Genomic DNA, 20,085 nt, shown 5'->3' on the forward strand with positions numbered 1-20,085 from the left:
TTCATGCATAGTTAAGAAAGTGATCTAGTTTCATTCTTTTGCATATACCTACAGTTTTCCCTACACTATTTGCTAAAGGGACTGTCTTTTTCCCATTGCATAGTTTTGCCTCCTTTGTCAAGGAATTGACCATACAGTCGTGGGTGTATTTCTGAGCTTTCTATGCTGTTCCATTGATCTGTGTGTCTGTTTTTGCATCAGTACCATACTCTTTTGATTACTACAGCTTTTTAGTATAACATGAAATCTGGAACTGTGATTATCTCCAACTTTATTTTTCTATTTCAAGATTGCTTTGGCTATTCAGGGTCTTTTATGGTTCCATACAAATGTGAGGCCTGTTTGTTCTAGTTCTGTGAAAAATTCTGTTGGTATATTGATAGGAATTGCATTAAACCTGTAGATTATTTGGGGTAGTATGGACATTTTAACAAGATTTGTTCTGGGGCACCTGGATGGCTCCAGTCCGTTAAAGCATCCGACTCTTGATATCAGCTCAAGTCATGATCTCAGTTTGGGGGATCAAACCCTGTGTCAGCACAGAGCCTGCCTGGGATTCTCTCTCTCTCTCTCTCTCTCTGCACATGTATGTGTACATACTCTCTCTCTCAAAATAAATACATAAATATTAAGAAAAAACAGTATTTGTTCTTCCAATCCAAGAGCATGGAATGTCTTTCCATTTCTTTGTGTCGCCTTCAATTTCTTTCATCAATGTTTATAGTTTTCAGAGTCAGGTCTTTCACCCCTTGGTTATGCTTATTCCTAAGTATTTTATTATTTTTGGTGCATTTGTAAATGGGATTTTCTTAATTTTTCCTTTTGCTGCTTCATTATTAGTGTATAGAAATACAACAGATTTCTGCACATTTTGTATCTTTCAACTTTACTGAATTCCATTATCAGTTCTAGTAGTGTTTTGGTGAAATCTCCATTTTATATATATAGTGTCATGCCATCTGAAAATAGTAAAAGTTTTACTTCTTCCTTGCTGATGTGGATGCCTTTTATTTCTTTTTGTTGTGTGAATGCTGCAGCTAGGATCTGCAAATACTATGCTGAATAAGCTGTGAGAGTGGACATCCTTGTCCACTGACCTTGGCAGAAAAGCTCTATTTTTCCCTGTCGGTTTTTCATACAGGGCCTTCATTATGGTGACGTATGCTCCTTCTAAACCTACTTTGTTGAGGGTTTTTATCACAAATGGATGTTGTACTTTGCGCCTATTGAAATGATCATGTGGTTTTTAACCTTCCTCTTACTAATGTAATATATCACGTTGATTGATTTGCAAATAGTGAACCACCCTTGCATCTCTGGAATAAATCCTACCTGATTGGGGTGAATAATTTTTTTAATGTATTGTGGGATTTGGTTTGCTAATATTTAATTGAGAATTTTTACATGTATGTTCATCGGAGATATTGGCCTATATATTTTTTTGGTAGTATCTTTATCTGGTTTTGGTACCAAAGTAATACTGGCCTTACAGAATGAATTTGGAAGTTTTCCTTCTTCTTCCTCTTCTATTTTTGGGAAAAGTTTGAGAAGAATAGATACTAACTCTCTTTAAATGTTTAGTAGAATGTGCCTGTGAAACCAACTGGTCCTGGACTTTTGTTTGTTAAGAGTTTTCTGATTACTGATTCAATTCAATTGAATTGCTTGTAATCAGTTGGTTCAAATTTTCTGTTTCTTCCCGATTCCATTTCTGGAGGTTATATGTTTGTAGGAGTTTATTCACTTCTTCTAGGTTGACAAGTTTGTTGGCATATAATTTTTTGTAATATTCTCTTATAATTCTTTGGATTTCTGTGGTGTTGGTTGCTATTTCTCCTTTTTCATTTCTGATTTTGCTGGAGTCCTCTTTTTTCTTCTTCTTTTTTTAATGAATCTGGCTAGAAATTTACAATTTTGTTGATCTTTTCAAAGGACCAGCTCCTGGTTTCGTTGATCTGTTCTACTGTTTTTTTAGTTTCTATATCATTTATTTCTGTTCTAATCTTTTTTGTTTTTAATTTTTTTTAATGTTTATTTATTTTTGAGACAGAGAGAGACAGAGTGCGAGTGGGGGAGGGGCAGAGTGAGAGGGAAACACAGAATCTGAAACAGGCTCCAGGCTCTGAGCTGTCAGCACAGAGCCCGATGCGGGGCTCGAACCCACAAACCGTGAGATCATGACCTGAGCTGAAGTCGGATGCTTAACCGACTGAGCCACCCAGGCGCCCCAATTTCTGTTCTAATCTTATTATCTAATCTAATCTTCTGCTGGTTTGGGGTTTTTTTGTTTGTTCTTTTTCTAACTCCTTTAGGTGTAAGGTTAGGTTGTTTGAGATTTTTCTTGCTTCTTGAGGAAGATCTGTATTGGTATTAAACTTCCCTCTTAGAACCTCTTTGCTGCATCTCAAAGATTTTGGACTGTTGTGCTTTCATTTTCATTTGTTTCTGTGTACTTTTTTATTTCTTCTTTGATTCTTTGGTTGACCCATTCATTGTTTAGTGGTACCATATTATTTGAGCTGCATGTATTTGTACTCTTTCCAGTTTTTTTCTGATGGCTAATTTCTAGTTTGATTATGTTGTAGTCAAAAAGGATGCATGGTATGACTTTGATCTTTTTGAATTTGTTGAGACTTGTTTTGTGGCCTAACATGTGATCTTTTCCAGAGAATGTTCCATGCGTACCTGAAAAGAATGTGTATTCTGCTCTTTTAGGATAGAATGTTCTGCATATATCTGTTAAATCCATCTGGTCCAATGTTTCATTCAAAGCCACTGTGTCCTTACTGATTTTGTTTCAATGATCTGTCCATTGTTGTAAGTGGGGTGTTAATGTACCCTACTATCATTGTGTTACTATTGATTAGTGCCTTTATGTTTATTACTTGTTTCATGTATTTGGGTGCTCCCATATTGGATGCATAAATATTTACAATTGTTATATTTTCTTGTTGGATTGTCCCCTTTATTATTATATAGTGCCCTTCTTTGTCTCTTGTTACAGTCTTTTTGTTTTAAAGTCTATTTTATTTGACATAAGTATTGCTACACCTGCTTTCTTCTGACATCTATTTGCATGATAAATGCTTCTCCACTCCTTCACTTTCCATCTGCAGGTGTCTTTAGGCCTGAAATGACTCTCTTCTTGGCAGCATACAAATTGGTCTTCTTTTTTTATTCATTCTGTTACCCTATGTCTTTTGAGTGGAGCATTTAGTCCACTTACATTCAAAGTAATTATTGTCAGGTATATATTTATTGTCATTTTGTTACTTGCTTTGTGGATGTTTTTGTAGTTCTCTCTATTCCTTTTTACCCTTGCTCTCTTCTCTCACAGTTTTCTTTCTTTGGCAATACAGATGGATTCCTTTCTCTTTATGTTTTGCATATCTATTACTAGTTTACAATTTGTGGTTACGATTAAGTTTAATATAACAGCTTCTGCATATAACAGTCTATATTAAGTGGATGGTCGCTGAAGTTTGATCCTATTCCTTACTCCTCTCCTCATCACATTTTAGGAATATGGTGTCATACCTTACACCCTTTTATTTTATGAGTCCCTTGACTGATTTTTACAGATATACTTATTTTTACTGCTTTTATGCTTCCTACTTTTCTTACTTTTACTTATGGCCTTTCCTTTCTGCTCAGAGTCCCATTTAACATTTCTTGTAGGGTTGGTTTAATGGTCTTTAACTCCTTTAACTTTTGTTTGTCTGGGAAGCTCTTTATCTATCCTATACTGAATGAGAGACTTGCTAGTAAAGTATTCTTGGCTGCAGATTTTTCCCATTCGGCACTTTGAATGTATCGTGCCACTCCTTTCTGACCTGCAAATTTTCTGAAAAATCCATTGAGAGCCTATAGGGTTTCCCTTGCACATAACTGTCTTCTCTTGCTGCTTTTAAATTCTTTATCACTACTTCTTGCCCCTTTACTATGTGTCTTAATGTGGACATCCTTGGGTTGATTAAGTCAGGGTTTCTCTGTGCCTCCTAGATCTGGATTTCTGTTTCCTTCCCCAGATTCAGGAAGTTTTCAGCTATTATTTCTTCAAATAAATTTTCTACCCCCTTCTCTCTCTTCTTCTGGTATCACCATAATAGGAATGTTATTATGCTTTTAGAGTCACTGAGGAATTCCATAAGTCTATTTTCATTTTGCATAATTTTTTTCTCTCACCTGCTCAGCTTGATTACTTTCCATTACTCTATCCTCCAGGTCACGATTTCATTCCTCTGCTTCCACTAGACTGCCATTTATTCCACCTCGTATATTTTTAATTTCAATTTTTGTGTTCTTCATCTCTGAACTGTTCTTTTTTAATAGTCTCACTGATGTTAGCCACTCTTTTCTCACAGCTAGGGAGTATCTTTGTGATCGTTACTTTAAATTCTCTATTAGGCCAGGGCACCTGGGTGGCTCAGTAGGTTAAGCGTCCGACTTTGGCTCAGGTCATGATCTCACGGTTTGTGAATTCGAGCCCCGCGTCGGGCTCTGTGCTTGCTTCAGATTCTGTGTCTCCCTCTCCCTCTGCCCCTCCCCTGCTCACTCTCTGACTCTCTCTTTCAATAATAAATAAACGTTAAAAAAAATTAAAAAAAAAATCTTTAAATTCTCTATCAGGCCTATTACTTATCTCAGTTTCACTTAGGTCTCTTGCTGTGGTTTTGTCCTGTTCTTTCATTTCATTTGGAACATATTCCTGTTTCCTCATTTTGTCTAATTCTGTGTCTATTTGTGTGAGGAAACTCACTTAAGTCTCCTGCTCTTGAAAGTAGTGGGTGGACCACGCAGTTTTAACAAGGTGCGCACTGGTCCTCTTCCAGAGGGGACATGCCTCCACCACCGTAGACCAGCCCTGGTGATCTGCAAAGCACATGTTTGGCGGGAGGGTGGTGCACACAGTGCCCGTAAGTTTTGCAACAGCCCTCTTCCACAGGGGACATGTAGGCACTGCCAAGACCAGGGCCAGCTGGGGCTGATCTGCAAAGGCAGGGTGCTCAGTTCTAACAAAGTATGTACATCCTCCATAGGATGTAACCAGCCATTGCCACCAGGACCGAAGCCCCACAAAATGCAGTGTCAGGAGACTTGGAGTTGGCAAGGCCTGTGTTGGTCTTCTAGGGTAAGGGACTTATGGCACCAGGGCTGAGGCAGGCCTGCCTGGGAAGGCAGAGTGCAGTATAAGCAACTTAGTGAATAGTTCCCATAGGTGGCTGTGCAGTTTAAACTGGGAGGTGGGGAGGGAAATGGCACCAGTCAGCTCCTTTGTTCCTGGAGAAGTCCCTCAGGGAAACCAATCCCTCCAGGATACACTCTCACAGGAGTAATTAACTCTCCCTCCCCTACGCCCCAGGCATTTTTCAAACTGCTGCTTCAATGCAGTATCTCTGCAGGCTATTTGTTGTGCTGTCCCTCTAAGGGTGGAGACTCAATTTCCAATCACTCTCCCTGCTCTCCTAAAACCCAGCCTGCTAATTTTTAAAGTTCCAGGCTTTAAGTCCCATTGGTTATAAAAAATCTTGAAATTTCTTTCAAGAAATAAGAAACTCATGAAATTCAGCCCCTCTGGTGTTCAAAGCCAAATATTATGGGGCTTCATCTTACCCACACAGGCTCCCAGGTGTGAGGTCTCTCCCCTCTCCATGCTGGTGATGTCCCTCTCTCCCACAGACAGTCCTATAGGTCCCTTTTGTTCCCAACCACTTCTCTGCCCTTCTTACCCTCTTCTATGCGGTCTCTTCTCGACATTTAGTTGTGGAGTTTATTCTGGCAGGCTGTTTTCTGGGTTATTTACACTGATATGAGTGTCACCTAGTTGTATCCATGGGAAGAGGTGAGCCCAGGATCCTCCTACTCTGCCAACTTTCCTGAAGTCTGGCTAGTACTTTCTATATGCTGTTTAAACGATCTTTGCTTACTCCCTCTATTTTAATATATTATTTGTCTTCTGATCCTCAGTGACAACTGAGTGAGAATCCTGATCCTCAGGATATTCATTAAATACCCACTAGTCTTTCTGATTCTATCCTCTACATTTTTAAATTCTTTTCTATGTTTTTCTGTGCCACATTTGAGGTAACCTATCTTGCACTTCATTAATTTCCCCTTCATGTATGTCTTAACTGCTGTTCAAACCACTTGCTGAATCTTTCATTTTAAGGGCTGTATTTTTCATTTCTAGACACCTAATTCTGTTCTCAGGCTGTCTATTCATTTCACAAAATATACTGTTCTTCTCTGATTCATTTGAATCAGTCCAATTATATATTCAGGGTTTTTTTTTCATATTGTCATTCTATCATTTCGGCATCCTCAGGGTTTAATCCAGCTTTGTACTGTGTCTTGTTGATTCTTCCTATGGACTTTACGTCTTCTAACTTTTATTATAATCTTATCTTGAAGCTTGAGTTTTAGGGGTATCTCTCTAGAAAGACTTTGTATCTGCTTCTGTACAAGTTCCAGAGGTATCAGCATCCTGTTACCAATTGTCATGTTGACTTCTCACCTTGGGCATTATGGTATAAATTTAACCCAAAATATATCATGTCCAAATAATCCTAACATTCAAATAAACTTACATCAGATTAATCGTTTTATGGAATTAAAAACATGGGACAAAACAGGTTTAATAAAAGAGGAAAAAAATCTACCTTTTCAGCAGAAGAACCTGTCAGAACAAAAGTTGAAAAAACTGGAAGTGGATATTTGGTTTGAGGATCCCAGCATTCAATAGTAGCTCCCATTGGAAGGCAGAAGAGAGGTACAGATTCTGAGAGTGGAAATGACTCATAGTCATCTTCTGGATATCTAAAAATTAAACCTTTTGGAGAAAGAGACAATAATAAAGTTTTAAATAGTTACTTTTCCATAAATTATATCTGATACATATTAATAGGATATTTTAATAGCAAATTTCATGGAAATATTTATGTGTGAAATTTCAAAATAAATTTTTGTCTTGCCATATCAGAAATTTAAATAAATTAACAAATTTACCATTTTTTAAAAATTATGGACTTATAGTTCATTATAACATTAAAATGTATTGAATATACAAGCTAAAACTATTCAACAGGATCACCAACCTCAATGTATTCTCTTCTACATACCACAACATCTTATGGAGAGTGGTAAGGAACATAAAGGAAAATTTACTAACTACTTCAGTAAAAAATTCAGGGAAGGAGTAAGTGTTATGAAATAATGCCAAGGCAAAAGAAATTATCAGAGCCCCTAAACTCATCTTGAGAGAGCAGCAGTATAAAAAGCATTCAACATGAGAAGTAAACAAGACAGAAATCTTGTGGCTGAATACAAAGTATGTGAGACCAACAAAGCAAGAGCAGGGGGCACTCTAGCAAGCATAACAAAGCCCCTTCAGAATAAAGTAGCTATAAAGCATCAGTTCATTAGCCTCTGATGTCTCTAATAGGCAGACCACCTCTAAGTTAAAATCTTGAAAGTCAGTAGCAGAATTCTGAGTTAAAATTCAGTGTGCAAAAGTCTACGTTCTAAAAACATGTCTTTAATCAAACACCTGAATACTTTCACAAACCTTGTTTCTATAAGGGTTTCTTTTTTAAAATGATACTTTTTCCGCTCCCCCCCCCCACACAGACAAATTTAGGAAATCACATACAATCAACACATTACAGCAGTATTACCAGTATCACATTTTAAAATGATACTGAAATTTATAATTAGATGCTGCCTTCATTTTTATATTAAAAATTACATGGTCTGGTTTATTAGCATGAATGTCTTTAAGAAGACAATTGAGATTTTTAAGAAGACAATATGGGATTTGCCAGACTTCCCTGAAGTAAAACTTTATTCCAAAAATTGTGGCAGCTGGGTGGCTCAGTTGGTTAAGTGTCCGACTCTTGATTTCAGTTCAGGTCATGATCTCACAGTCGTTAGATCAAGCCCCACATTGGGCTCTGCACTGAGCATGGAGCCTGCTTAAGATTCTCTCTCTCTCTCTCTCTCTCTCTCTCTCTCTCTCTCTCTCTCTCTCCCTCTCCCTCTCCCTCTCCCCCTCTCCCCGGCTTGCACACGCTCTCTTTCTCTCTCTCAAAATAAATAGACATTAACAATAATAATTATAAAATAAAAACTGTGCATGATCAAAAAGTAACTGACACTGCTTCTTTTCACAAGGAAGTATTCCAGTATCTTCTATTTACAACTGGAGCATACCTGTAGTTTCAGTTTTTATCCCACCATACCAGTGGGATGAAGAGGTCACACTTAAATCTTTACAGCCCTTGACACTTTACTGTGCAGTAAGAATGTGGCGATAGATTTCTCAAACACTTCATGGCAGAAAAGTTTCTCAGGCCCTCCTCTCCTCCATATAGCTGATTCTTTGCAACAAAGGAGAAAGGAAGCAAGTCCACCTTTCATGGCAAGTAACATGTGGTTTCAAATCAGACACACAGAGATAAGAGAAGGAAATGTAAGAAGTAAAGATGCAGTTTGACACCTTTCCGATTGCCAAAATATAAAAGGTCAGAGAGAGTAAGCAGTTTTTCACTGAACTGTTAAATGTCTTAGTGTAGACTAAAAGCTTGAATGTTCACTTCACAAATGCTTACCTGGGATGAAAATTTCTACTTAACAACATGTTTGCGGGAGGGGGGGGTGTAATATTAATATATCTTGTAATATGTAATGTATTTAAGAAAACTTATGCCTTTACAGCCTTTACATGCTAAAATTATAGATAATTCAATTTAGGAATGGACCAATCCCATAAACTACATAAGGGAGCATACATCGTCTCCTCCAACCAAATGTTAATGTTAGGTGAGTGTGATGACCACTACACTACAGAAACTAACCAAATGTTAATGTACAACAATAACTACAGTAACAAATTTTTTTAAATTTACTCACCAGCTTTGTATGCTATTGCATTAGAAGCAGGCACAGACTTCTTATAACACAGAAATACACTGGAACCCCACTGTAAAATATAAATTATTTTTTAAGAACACCAAAGAGTGAAAATAAATTGATTCTGTTGAATGTCTTCTAAAGATTCTATTTATTCACTGAAGTCTATGTAAAACATACATTTATCAAACAGACTACAGACTATAAAAAAATAGCAAAACATGAAGTTCAGAACACTAAAAGAAAGAAGTAAAAAAACACTGCCACAAAAATTAAATTGATTAAAAAAAAAAAAACAGTTTTGAAAAGTTTAGAATGGTGTAATCAGACACTTTGAAAGAAACAGCACAAAGTTGAGTGGGCCGCAGGGCCCAAACTAAGGAAGACTGGGGTAACTGAGAAGCTATGATGTCATTACCTCCAGGGGCAAACTGTCTTGACTAATAGCCATGGGTACATCAGACATCTTTGCCTATATCACATTAAAGCTAGTAATAGATTTATCCAAAAATATTTTTCAAAATAAATCTGACCCAGTAGTAGACTTCAGTCTCACAGAAGTATAAATCAGAGGTGCTTAAGACTCAATTAGTTAAGCATCCAACTTCAGCTCAGGCCATGAGCTCACAGTTCGTAGGTTCTGTGCTAACAGCTCAGAGCCTAGAGCCTGCTTCAGATGCTGTGTCTCCTCCCTCTCTCTCTCTCTCTGCCTCTCTCCTGCTCACACTCTGTCTCTGTCTTTAAAAAAAAAAAAAAAAAAAAAGCATCCAAAAAAAAAAGCCATGTAATACTACAATAATTAAAATAAATAAATATAAGGGGAGTTCTCTATCCAGTCTCCCTAGAGCTGTCCATAAAGATACCTCTAAAACACAAAAGCTAACAAAACCTCTATATTAGTGTGTAACATAGGCAATATTAGCACATACCAAAAAAAATTTTTTAAATCCCTGACTTTAAGTATTTATTTTTTCAATGAAATTATTCCCAAAATCAGATAGCTAAGGATCTTAAAAATTACTATGAATCATAAAAGAGAGATAAAAATAATTTTTAAAAAACATGAAAATAAAAACAGAGTAAATTATACACCCAATAATAAACAGGAGTCCAAAAATTATCCTTCTTGGGGGTTGGTGTTAAGAGTACATATGCAACAACTTTATTCTTACCATTCCACAATTTAAGTTTTTGTCAACCTTGCAGAAAGTATGAGGAGGGGTTTCTCCTTTACTGGTTACAATAACACAGATATCAGTTACAGCCAAGGAATTCTGGGGTCGAATTAGAGGAGCTCTTCGATAAGTGATAAAGATTCTTTGTGAAGTAGTTGAACTATTGTTGACATTGGCACAGCGACCATAGGGTGTGGCTTGGATCACTTCGCATCCTGGAATAAGCCTTTCTTTCCCTTCATATAAAACTCTGCATGGCAGGGAGGAGAGAAATAGGTAGATAGGTAAGTAAATATAATTCTGGCTTTCCTCTCGAAAACAAACCAACAAAAAAATGGGGGGGTGGGGTGTGAGTTCCTCTACTGTTTCTCAAATCTTAATTGTAAACCAAAAGTAAGATCATTACTTTGGGAATTATAGATCTCTTAACTATTTTTTTCAAAGCTGGAATATAATTTGAAGAGCAAATAAGATCAAATAACTTAATTTTTTTATTGCTTATTATAAGAAACATATGAAACAAGAAAGGGGCAACACCACAAACATCCCAAGGTTGATTCCTAGATCAAGTATTCAGATGTTTCCACAAAATTTCCTTCATAATTCCTGTTAAAACTTTACCTTTAAAATCCTTTGACTAAAACTACAAAACAGTTTAAGAAATTAGACATGAGCATTTAATAAATAAAAAGAATTCCCATAGCCACGATAAGAAGACAAAATATTTGGTATGATGTCAATATTTCCCAAAGAGATCTACAGAATCAATACAATTCCTTCCTATCTAAATCCTAGCTGCCTTTTTATATAGAAATTGGTAACGTGAGGGGTGTTTGGGTGGCTCAGTCAGTTGAGCGTCCGACTTCAGCTCAGGTCATGATCTCACAGCTCGTGAGTTTGAGCCTTGCATCGGGCTCTGTGCTGACAGCTCAGAGCCCGGAGCCTGATTCGGATTCTGTGTCTCCCTCCCTTTCTGCCCCTCCCCTGCTCATGTTCTCTCTCTCAAAAATAAATAAACATTAAAAAAAATTTTTTTTAATAAATTATAACATGATCCTAAAATTCATATGGAGGTGCAAGGGACTCAGTATAGACAAAGCAAAATGGAAAAAAAAAGAACAAAGTTGGAGGACTCACACTCTCCCATTTCAAAAGTTACTACAAAACTAATCATCAGCACAGTGTGGTGCCCCCATAAAGGTAAACATATAGACCAATGGAATGGCATGGGAAGTGCAGAATTAAACCCATACATTTACAGTCAACTGATTCTGACAAGAGTGCCAAGATAATTCAGTAGGAAGAAAACAGTCTTTTCAACAAATGGTGCTGGGACAACTGAGTATCAAATGCAAAAGAAAAAGAAGTTGAATCCCTTCCTTATACTACATATAAGAAATGGATCAAACACTTAAATGTGAGAGCTAGAATGACAAAACTGTTAGACAAAAAACTGTAAAATTTATTAAAAAAAAATAAAAATTTGTGACCTTGAATTCTACAAAGCCTTCTTATATAGGATACCAAAAGCACAAGTGACAAAAGAAAAAATTTAAAAAAACTGGACTTCATCAAAATAAAAAACTTCCATGCCACGAGTGATACCATCAAGAAAGTGAAAAGGCAATGGACAGAATGTGCAAATATTTGCAAATCATGTATCTAATTAGAGAAATTTTCCAGAATATGTAAAGAACTCTTACAAATCAATATAGAGATAAATAACAATTTAAAATGGATATAGGATGATTACAGCTTTGTAATAGAGGCTAAAGTCTGGGATTGTGATGCCTCCTGCTTTGGTCTTTTTCTTCAAAATTTATTTGGCTATTCGGGGCCTTTTGTGGTTCCATATGAATTTTAGAATTGCTTGTTCTAGTTTCGAGAAGAATGCTGGTGCAATTTTGATTGGGATTGCATTGAATGTGTAGATAGCTTTGGGTAGTATTGACATTTTGACAATATTTATTCTTCCAACCCATGAGCAGGGAATGTCTTTCCATTTCTTTATATCTTCTACAAAGCTGTAATCATCAAGACAGCATGGTATTGGCACAAAAACAGACACATAGACCAATGGAATAGAATAGAAACCCCAGAACTAGACCCACAAACGTATGGCCAACTAATCTTTGAAAAAGATCCAGGAAAGAACATCCAATGGAAAAAAGTCTCTTTAACAAATGGTGCTGGGAGAACTGGACAGCAACATGCAGAAGGTTGAAACTAGACCACTTTCTCACACCATTCACAAAAATAAACTCAAAATGGATAAAGGACCTGAATGTGAGACAGGAAACCATCAAAACCTTAGAGGAGAAGGCAGGAAAAGACCTCTCTGACCTCAGCCATAGCAATTTCTTACTTGACACATCCCCAAAGGCAAGGGAATTAAAAGCAAAAATGAATTACTGGGACCTTATGAAGATAAAAAGCTTCTGCACAGCAAAGGAAACAACCAACGAAACTAAAAGGCAACCAACGGAATGGGAAAAGATATTTGCAAATGACATATCGGACAAAGGGCTAGTATCCAAAATCTATAAAGAGCTCACCAAACTCCACACCCGAAAAACAAATAATCCAGTGAAGAAATGGGCAGAAGACATGAATAGACACTTCTCTAAAGAAGACATCCGGATGGCCAACAGGCACATGAAAAGATGTTCAACGTCGCTCCTTATCAGGGAAATACAAATCAAAACCACACTCAGATATCACCTCACGCCAGTCAGAGTGGCCAAAATGAACAAATCAGGAGACTACAGATGCTGGCGAGGATGTGGAGAAACGGGAACCCTCTTGCACTGTTGGTGGGAATGCAAATTGGTGCAGCCGCTCTGGAAAGCAGTGTGGAGGTTCCTCAGAAAATTAAAAATAGACCTACCCTATGACCCAGCAATAGCCCTGTTAGGAATTTACCCAAGGGATACAGGAGTACTGATGCATAGGGGCACTTGTACCCCAATGTTTATAGCAGCACTCTCAACAATAGCCAAATTATGGAAAGAGCCTAAATGTCCATCAACTGATGAATGGATAAAGAAATTGTGGTTTATATACACAATGGAGTACTACATGGCAATGAGAAAGAACAAAATATGGCCCTTTGTAGCAACGTGGATGGAACTGGAGAGTGTGATGCTAAGTGAAATAAGCCATACAGAGAAAGACAGATACCATATGTTTTCACTCTTATGTGGATCCTGAGAAACTTAACAGAAACCCATGGAGGAGGGGAAGGAAAAAAAAAAAAGAGGTTAGAGTGGGAGAGAGCCAAAGCATAAGAGACTCTTAAAAACTGAGAACAAGGGCGCCTGGGTGGCGCAGTCGGTTAAGCGTCCGACTTCAGCCAGGTCACGATCTCGCGGTCCGTGAGTTCGAGCCCCGCGTCGGGCTCTGGGCTGATGGCTCGGAGCCTGGAGCCTGTTTCCGATTCTGTGTCTCCCTCTCTCTCTGCCCCTCCCCCGTTCATGCTCTGTCTCTCTCTGTCCCAAAAATAAAAATATAAAAAAAAACGTTGAAAAAAAAAAATTAAAAAAAAAAAAAAAAAAAACTGAGAACAAACTGAGGGTTGATGGGGGGTGGGAGGGAGGGGGGGTGGGTGATGGGTATCGAGGAGGGCACCTTTTGGGATGAGCACTGGGTGTTGTATGGAAACCAATTTGACAATAAATTTCATATATTGAAAAAAAAATAAAATAAAATGGATATAGGACTGACAAAGAATATATGGAAATTCTCTGTACTATCCTTTTTTTTTTTTTTAATGTTTTTATTTATTTTTGAAGGAGACAGAGAGAGACAGAGCATGAGCGGGGGAGGAGCATAGAGAGAGTGAGACACAGAATTCGAAGCAGGCCCCAGGCTCTGAGCTGTCAGCACAGAGCCCATGCAGGGCTCAAACTCATGAACTGTGAGATCATGACCTGAGCCAAAGTCGGACTCTTAACCGACTAAGCCACCAAGGCGCCCCATTCTCAGTCTTATCCTTAACAACTCTTCTGTAAAACTAAAATTATTTTAAAATAAAACACTTTCTTTTCTTTTTTTTAAGTGGGCCAAAGAAGATACGGCTGAAAACATGAACAGATGCTCACCATATTAGCCATTAGGGAATTACAAATCAAAGCCACAATAAGATAACACTTCATATACACTGGGAAGACTATAATCAAAAAGACAGATAATTACAAATTGGTAAGGAGAGAGTGTAGAGAAAGTAGAATCCTTATACCAAGATGGTGGGAATCAACTGCTTTGGAAAACAGTCTGACAGTTCCTCAAAGGGTTTAAACATGGAGCTTCTGTATGACTCAGCAATTCTACTCCCAGGTATATACCCAAAAGAAATGAAAATATACATCTGCACAAATACTGGTACACAAATACACATTTAACAGCATTATTCATAACAGCCAAAAAGTGGAAACAATCAAATATCAACTAAGGAATAGATACACAGAATGTGGCACACCCATATAACAGAATATTGTTCAGCAATAAAAAGCAATGAAGTACTAACATGTGGCACAAATCCATGAACCCTATCAACAAAGGCCACATGTAGTATGATTCCATTTATAGGAAATGTGCAGAATAGGCATGTCTATAGAGACAGAAAGTAAACTAGTAGTTGCCTAGGGCTAGAGAGTAGAAAGGGGTAGCAGAGAGTGACTACTAATGAATATGGAGTTTCCTTTTAGGGTGATGAAATATTCTAAAATTGGCTGTGATGACAGTTGCATAAATCTGTGAATATACTAAAGACCAATAAATTCTACACTTGAGATGGTTGAATTGTGTGATAATCTGAATTATATATGTCAATGAAGCTGTTAGAACCCAACTAAATATTAAAATAAAAAGCCTCTATATTTAAATCAGGATAGTATTAGCAAATCACTAAACAGAACAATGAACACAAAAATAATCTAGTATGATAATGGTGACATCTCAAAATACTACTGGAAAGATGGGCTTTTTTAATTTAATAAGCAGTGCTTGAATAACTGAATTGCCATTTTGGGGAAAAAAATTCTATTTATACTTCACACTGTACACCAGAAAAAGCTCCCAGTGGATCACAGAGATAAATGTCAAGAATGAAACCATACCAGTACTAAAAGAAAATCAGGGGAAACTAGGTGGCTCAATTGGTTGAGCGTCTGACTCTTGATTTCGGCTCAGGCCATGATCTCAGGGAGGTGGGATCGAGCCCCATGTCCAGCCCTGCATGGAGCATGGAGCCTGCTGAAGATTCTCTCTCTCCCCCTCTGCCCTTCTTCCCTGCTCACATACACCTCTAAAATAAAATATAAAAAGAAAGAAAACCTAGCAGTGGGGAAAGTGTAACTATGACTCAAAATCTAGAAGCAATAAAGAGGAGTAATAAACTTCATCAAATAAAGTTTACATGACAAAAAACACAAGTCAAAAGACAAATTATATACTTGGAGAAAACATTTGGAGACTTATTTCACAAAAAGTTTACCTTTCTAATACATAAAAATGTCCTTTAAAAAAAACAACAAATACATATGTATCAAAAAAGAAGCCAAAACCGTTTCTAAAAAGATATGGTCTTTAAACATATGAAAAATGCTTAATCTCATTAAAATTACTCTGACACATCATTTCTTGACTATGAGACTGACAAAAATTCAAAAATTCGATCCCGGATTTTGTGGATGGGACTGTGGGGAAAGCAGCACTTACATATACTGATGGTGGGAGAATAAAATGATGGGACACAATGGAGAGAAATTTGGGAACATTTAACAAAATTATGCATGCATTTATCTTTTATCCCAGCAATTCCCTTTTAGGGCTACCTGAAAATATACTTCCACAAATATGTAACAATATATGCACAGTTATTCACTAAAGCATTCTTGTAATAGCACAAGACTGGACAGAACCCAAATGTCCATCAATAGAGGTTTGGATGAACAAAGTATACACATCCACAGAAATAAGTACTATAGAGCTATAAAAAAAAGAATGAGAAAGATCTCCATGTTCAAATATGGAAATACCCTGTTGGGTGAAAAAAACAAAGTTTAAAATAGTGATTACAGTATTTATATTTTGTTTAAGAGGAAGAATTAAAAATCCTTTTTATGTTTGTAAAAACACACAGTAAAAGGATAAATCAGAAACTATATTAACAGAGGAAGGGAGGGCAGAAAGTATAGAGAAGAAAGTAGAGAAAATAAAGACTGAAGCATTGTTTCCCTAAATATAGCTTTTTACATGTTTTGAACTATTACAACATTTTCCATATTAAGAGAAAAATTTTTTTAAACAAATGAAACACAAATAGAAACAGATGAACCTAACTGCGTAGCAAATTGGTAGCATAACCATATAAGAAATACTATTTCATGGGGCACCTGGGTGGCTCAGTTGGTTAAGCATCCATCTGATTCTTGATTTTGGCTCAGGTCATGATCTCACAGTTCATGAGTTTGAGCCCTGCATCGGGCTCCACGCTGACAGTGTGGAGCCTACTTGGGATTCTCTCTCTCTTCCTCTCTCTCAAAATAAAAAAATAAACTTAAAAAAATACTATTTCATATAATTTTTTAACACAGTAAGTACTCTGTAAGTGCTTGATGGGTCTTATTCTAGGGGCAAGAACTCAGTAAACAGGTTTACTATTGGTAGTAATAGCGATATTGTAATTTTGAAATTATGTGTATAAGATAAAGCAATAAGTAACATGTTTATGATTTAAGAACCAAGATTTTAGGTGTAAGAGAAACAAGATACAATCCAAAATGAGTTAAGAAAACGTTCTTTAATGTTAAATTTGATCTTGAAATGTTAATATGAACTCATGATTTGAAAAATAGAGATAAAAATAGACACCTCAGTAACAATGAATACATATAGCTCTAGATTTTGATTGACAAAGCTGTCAGCTGGAAAGGGATCCCACTGGCCAAACCTGGGACAATTTGAGCAAACCGAATAAGGACTGGAATAGATTGTTATCACATGGAATAAATTAAAATCCATAGTTTTAATTATTCTCGAAACAATAAAAAAACAAAAGAGAGAATAAGAAAGCTCTCCACTCAAGCTCTTCAAGAAAAATGAGTTAAAAAATTTATTTTTTAAATGACAGAATTAGAAAAGTCTCATTTTACATCCCCCACCAACCCACCCATGCAAGATCTAATTCAAACAATGATCAATGGATGCTAAAAAATGAAAAGTGTAAAAGAGCAAGGAACAAGATATTTAAACAATGCCCACAACTCTACAAATAACAAAGAAAATAAAAATGCCTTTACCATAGATATGTGGCAATTACCATCTCTTTTAAAAATTTTTTTTTAACGTTTATTTATTTTTGAGAAGAGAGAGAGCATGAGCGGGGGAGGAGAGAGAAAGAGGGAGACACAGAATCTGAAACAGGCTCCAGGCTCTGAACTGTCAGCACAGAGCCCGACGAGGGGCTTGAACTCACGGACTGCGAGATCATGACCTGAGCCGAAGTCAAACGCTTAACTGACTGAGCCACCCAGGCGCCCCAATTACCATCTTAACTTAAGTGACTGAACTTAATATCACTAATTATGGGACAGTCTGTCACTACCTGCTGTCCTAGTGTCAGCACTACCTGTAAGTATTCTTGCCAAAAATATTTAACATAAATTTAAATTACGCTTTGAAACTCACATCTAACTGATAGGAAATACTGATGATAAGGTAACAAATTAAACAACATAATGAGGAAAGAATCAGATAAATCTGGACTGTGAGGCATTCTAAAACTTCTTTTCAAAGTTTTTTAAAATTTATTTTTAGAGAGAGAGCATGCACGTGAGTGAGGGAGGGGCAGAGAGAAAGGGAGAGAAAATGCCAAGCAGTCTCTGCACTGCCAGCACAGAGTCCAAGGCAGGGCTCGAACCCACAAACCGTGAGGTCATGACCTGAGCTGAAACCAAGAGATGGACACTCAACCAACCGAGTAGTGTGGGGGGCATTCTATAAGACAACTGGCCAACACTCTTCAAAATGTCAATATGTAATACTAAAATGTTGGGGAGATAAAGAGACTAAAGAGGCATTATAACCAAATGCAATGGATTAAATAAATAAATAAATAAATAACCAAACGCAATGGATAAACGATGACAGGACCCTGAATATTTTTTTTAAAGGCTGTAAAAGATATTCTTGGGATAATTGTGAATATTTGGATAGGGAACAGATATTGAAAATATGACAGAATTATTAATTTTCTATATACCATTGTTATACAGGAGCATGTCCTGAGGGATGCATGCTGAAGCATTCATGGGAGAATTGTCATGGTATCTCCAGCCTCCTTTCAAGTACTTTAGCAAAAATATGGAAAAACATTAATTAGATGAAACTAGGTAGAAAGTATACTGTTCATTATACTATATAGTCTATCATTCAGGAAGAAAGGATACTGGTATTTATTATAATATTCAATTAACTTTTCTGTATGTTTGAAATTTTTCAAAAAAAAAAAAGTGCTGGAGAAAAATTCATTTGAAAGTCAATGAATCTGATAAGTAGAGGAAGATAAGAACTGTATACAGTAGTCTGTGATTCTTCATCTTAATACACACATCTGACACATAAGATAATATATTCTACTATTTAAATCATACTTTATAGAGTATTTGATACAGGGGATTATCAGATCTTACATACTTTAACTTTATTTTTTCCAGAAAAAAAAACAATTACTGTTTTAATAAATAGCTCATCTCAGTTTTTAGAAGCCAAAAAGGTCAGAAGTTTGACAACAGTATTTCATATTTAGTTGAATGAACTAGGTACCTGCCTTTGTAGTGGCCATAGGTTTTCCAAACCTCACTAGTGTGCTTAAATGGAAGGTGGGGCAGACAGGTCAAAATATTTCAGTCACCAGATATTAACATATATATATACATCAGGGGTGGAGGAGTGGCAGGAGAGCAAGTAAGAGAGAGAGAGAGAGAGAAAGAAAGAGAGAGAGAGAGAGAGAGAGAGAGAGAATCCCAAGCAGGCTCCATGCTCAGCCCACAGCAACAGATGACCTGAGCTGAAACCAAGAGTTGGACATTCAACCCACTGAGCCACCCAGGCACCCCACAATTATTTGATCTGGAAAGAAAAATTTACAATTATGATTAACTAAATGACAATTCAACCTACACTCTAGCAAACTTGGATTAATAAACTACCATAACAAGCCTAGATATGTATGAAAGAGCCACTTGCAACCTGAAAGTATGTAAGTATAATTATCTAAGTCATCATTTGATTTTTAAGTTGTGCCCCTGAACCACAAGCAACAACGATCTCTGAAAGATTCACATCCTTTCAATTACAATTGTATGGGGGTGGGGGGCCGGTATGAAGAAAAGGATATGAAAAGATGGCCTTTAAGAATAACTGGCTGACAGTGAACAGTGAGGCCTGAAACATAAGTTATGTCCCTGGCTTGATTCCCTTCAACTGACATGAATATTGCCAAAATTTTACCCTATACCCATCCTTCTATAGCTATTACCTATCTTAATAAAATCATAGAGAAAATGAAAAGCACTGACAGTAAAACCATTACATGTCCTGAATTACTCCCCCAGAACCAATAACTTATGTTCTACCCATTTAACCCCCTTGCCTGTTCTCAAAAGTCCCTCCCATTAAAGGCTAATCCAATCACCTCTGCTGTTGACATTATCCCTTCAATCTGTTTCAGAATTTTATTCTAATATATCCTCATTCCTATATTTTCAACCCTTTCTTTTCCATTGGTTTCTCCCCTTCAAATAAAGATGTTCAAGGTTATCCCCTGGAAGAAAGGTAAAAAACAGCCCATGACTCCGTATTGCCTCATCCCCCCAGGTACCCTCAACTGCTGCTTCTAGGAATTTTGAGAAAATATAGATTCTGATTCAGTAGGTCTGGGGCAGTGCCTGAGATTCTGAATTTCTAACATGTTCCCAAGCCCTACAGATGATACTGGTTC

General features: G+C 36.9%; 1 protein-coding gene across 6 annotated transcripts in view; it reads right to left on the reverse strand.

Moving 5' to 3' along the window:
* Nucleotides 1-20,085, reverse strand: part of DENND4C (DENN domain containing 4C) — a 127,899-nt gene that overhangs the window by 71,790 nt on the left and 36,024 nt on the right. For 5 of the 6 annotated variants that reach the window (XR_009251679.1, XM_058695246.1, XM_058695243.1 and 2 more), the window contains exons 3-5: nucleotides 10,080-10,332; nucleotides 8,908-8,977; nucleotides 6,660-6,829 (exon numbers count right to left, since the gene is read on the reverse strand). Coding sequence is in view for 5 of the 6 variants with exons in the window: in XM_058695246.1 (XP_058551229.1) it covers nucleotides 6,660-6,829; nucleotides 8,908-8,977; nucleotides 10,080-10,332 (493 nt within the window). In the remaining variant the exon portion in view is untranslated. Of the gene's footprint in view, nucleotides 1-6,659; nucleotides 6,830-8,208; nucleotides 8,305-8,907; nucleotides 8,978-10,079; nucleotides 10,333-20,085 lie in introns of those variants that run through there. The other variant, XM_058695248.1, reaches the window with a different exon arrangement.

This window comes from Neofelis nebulosa, chromosome 12, assembly GCF_028018385.1.
Source record: "Neofelis nebulosa isolate mNeoNeb1 chromosome 12, mNeoNeb1.pri, whole genome shotgun sequence".
In the NCBI taxonomy this organism is placed as follows: domain Eukaryota; kingdom Metazoa; phylum Chordata; class Mammalia; order Carnivora; family Felidae; genus Neofelis; species Neofelis nebulosa.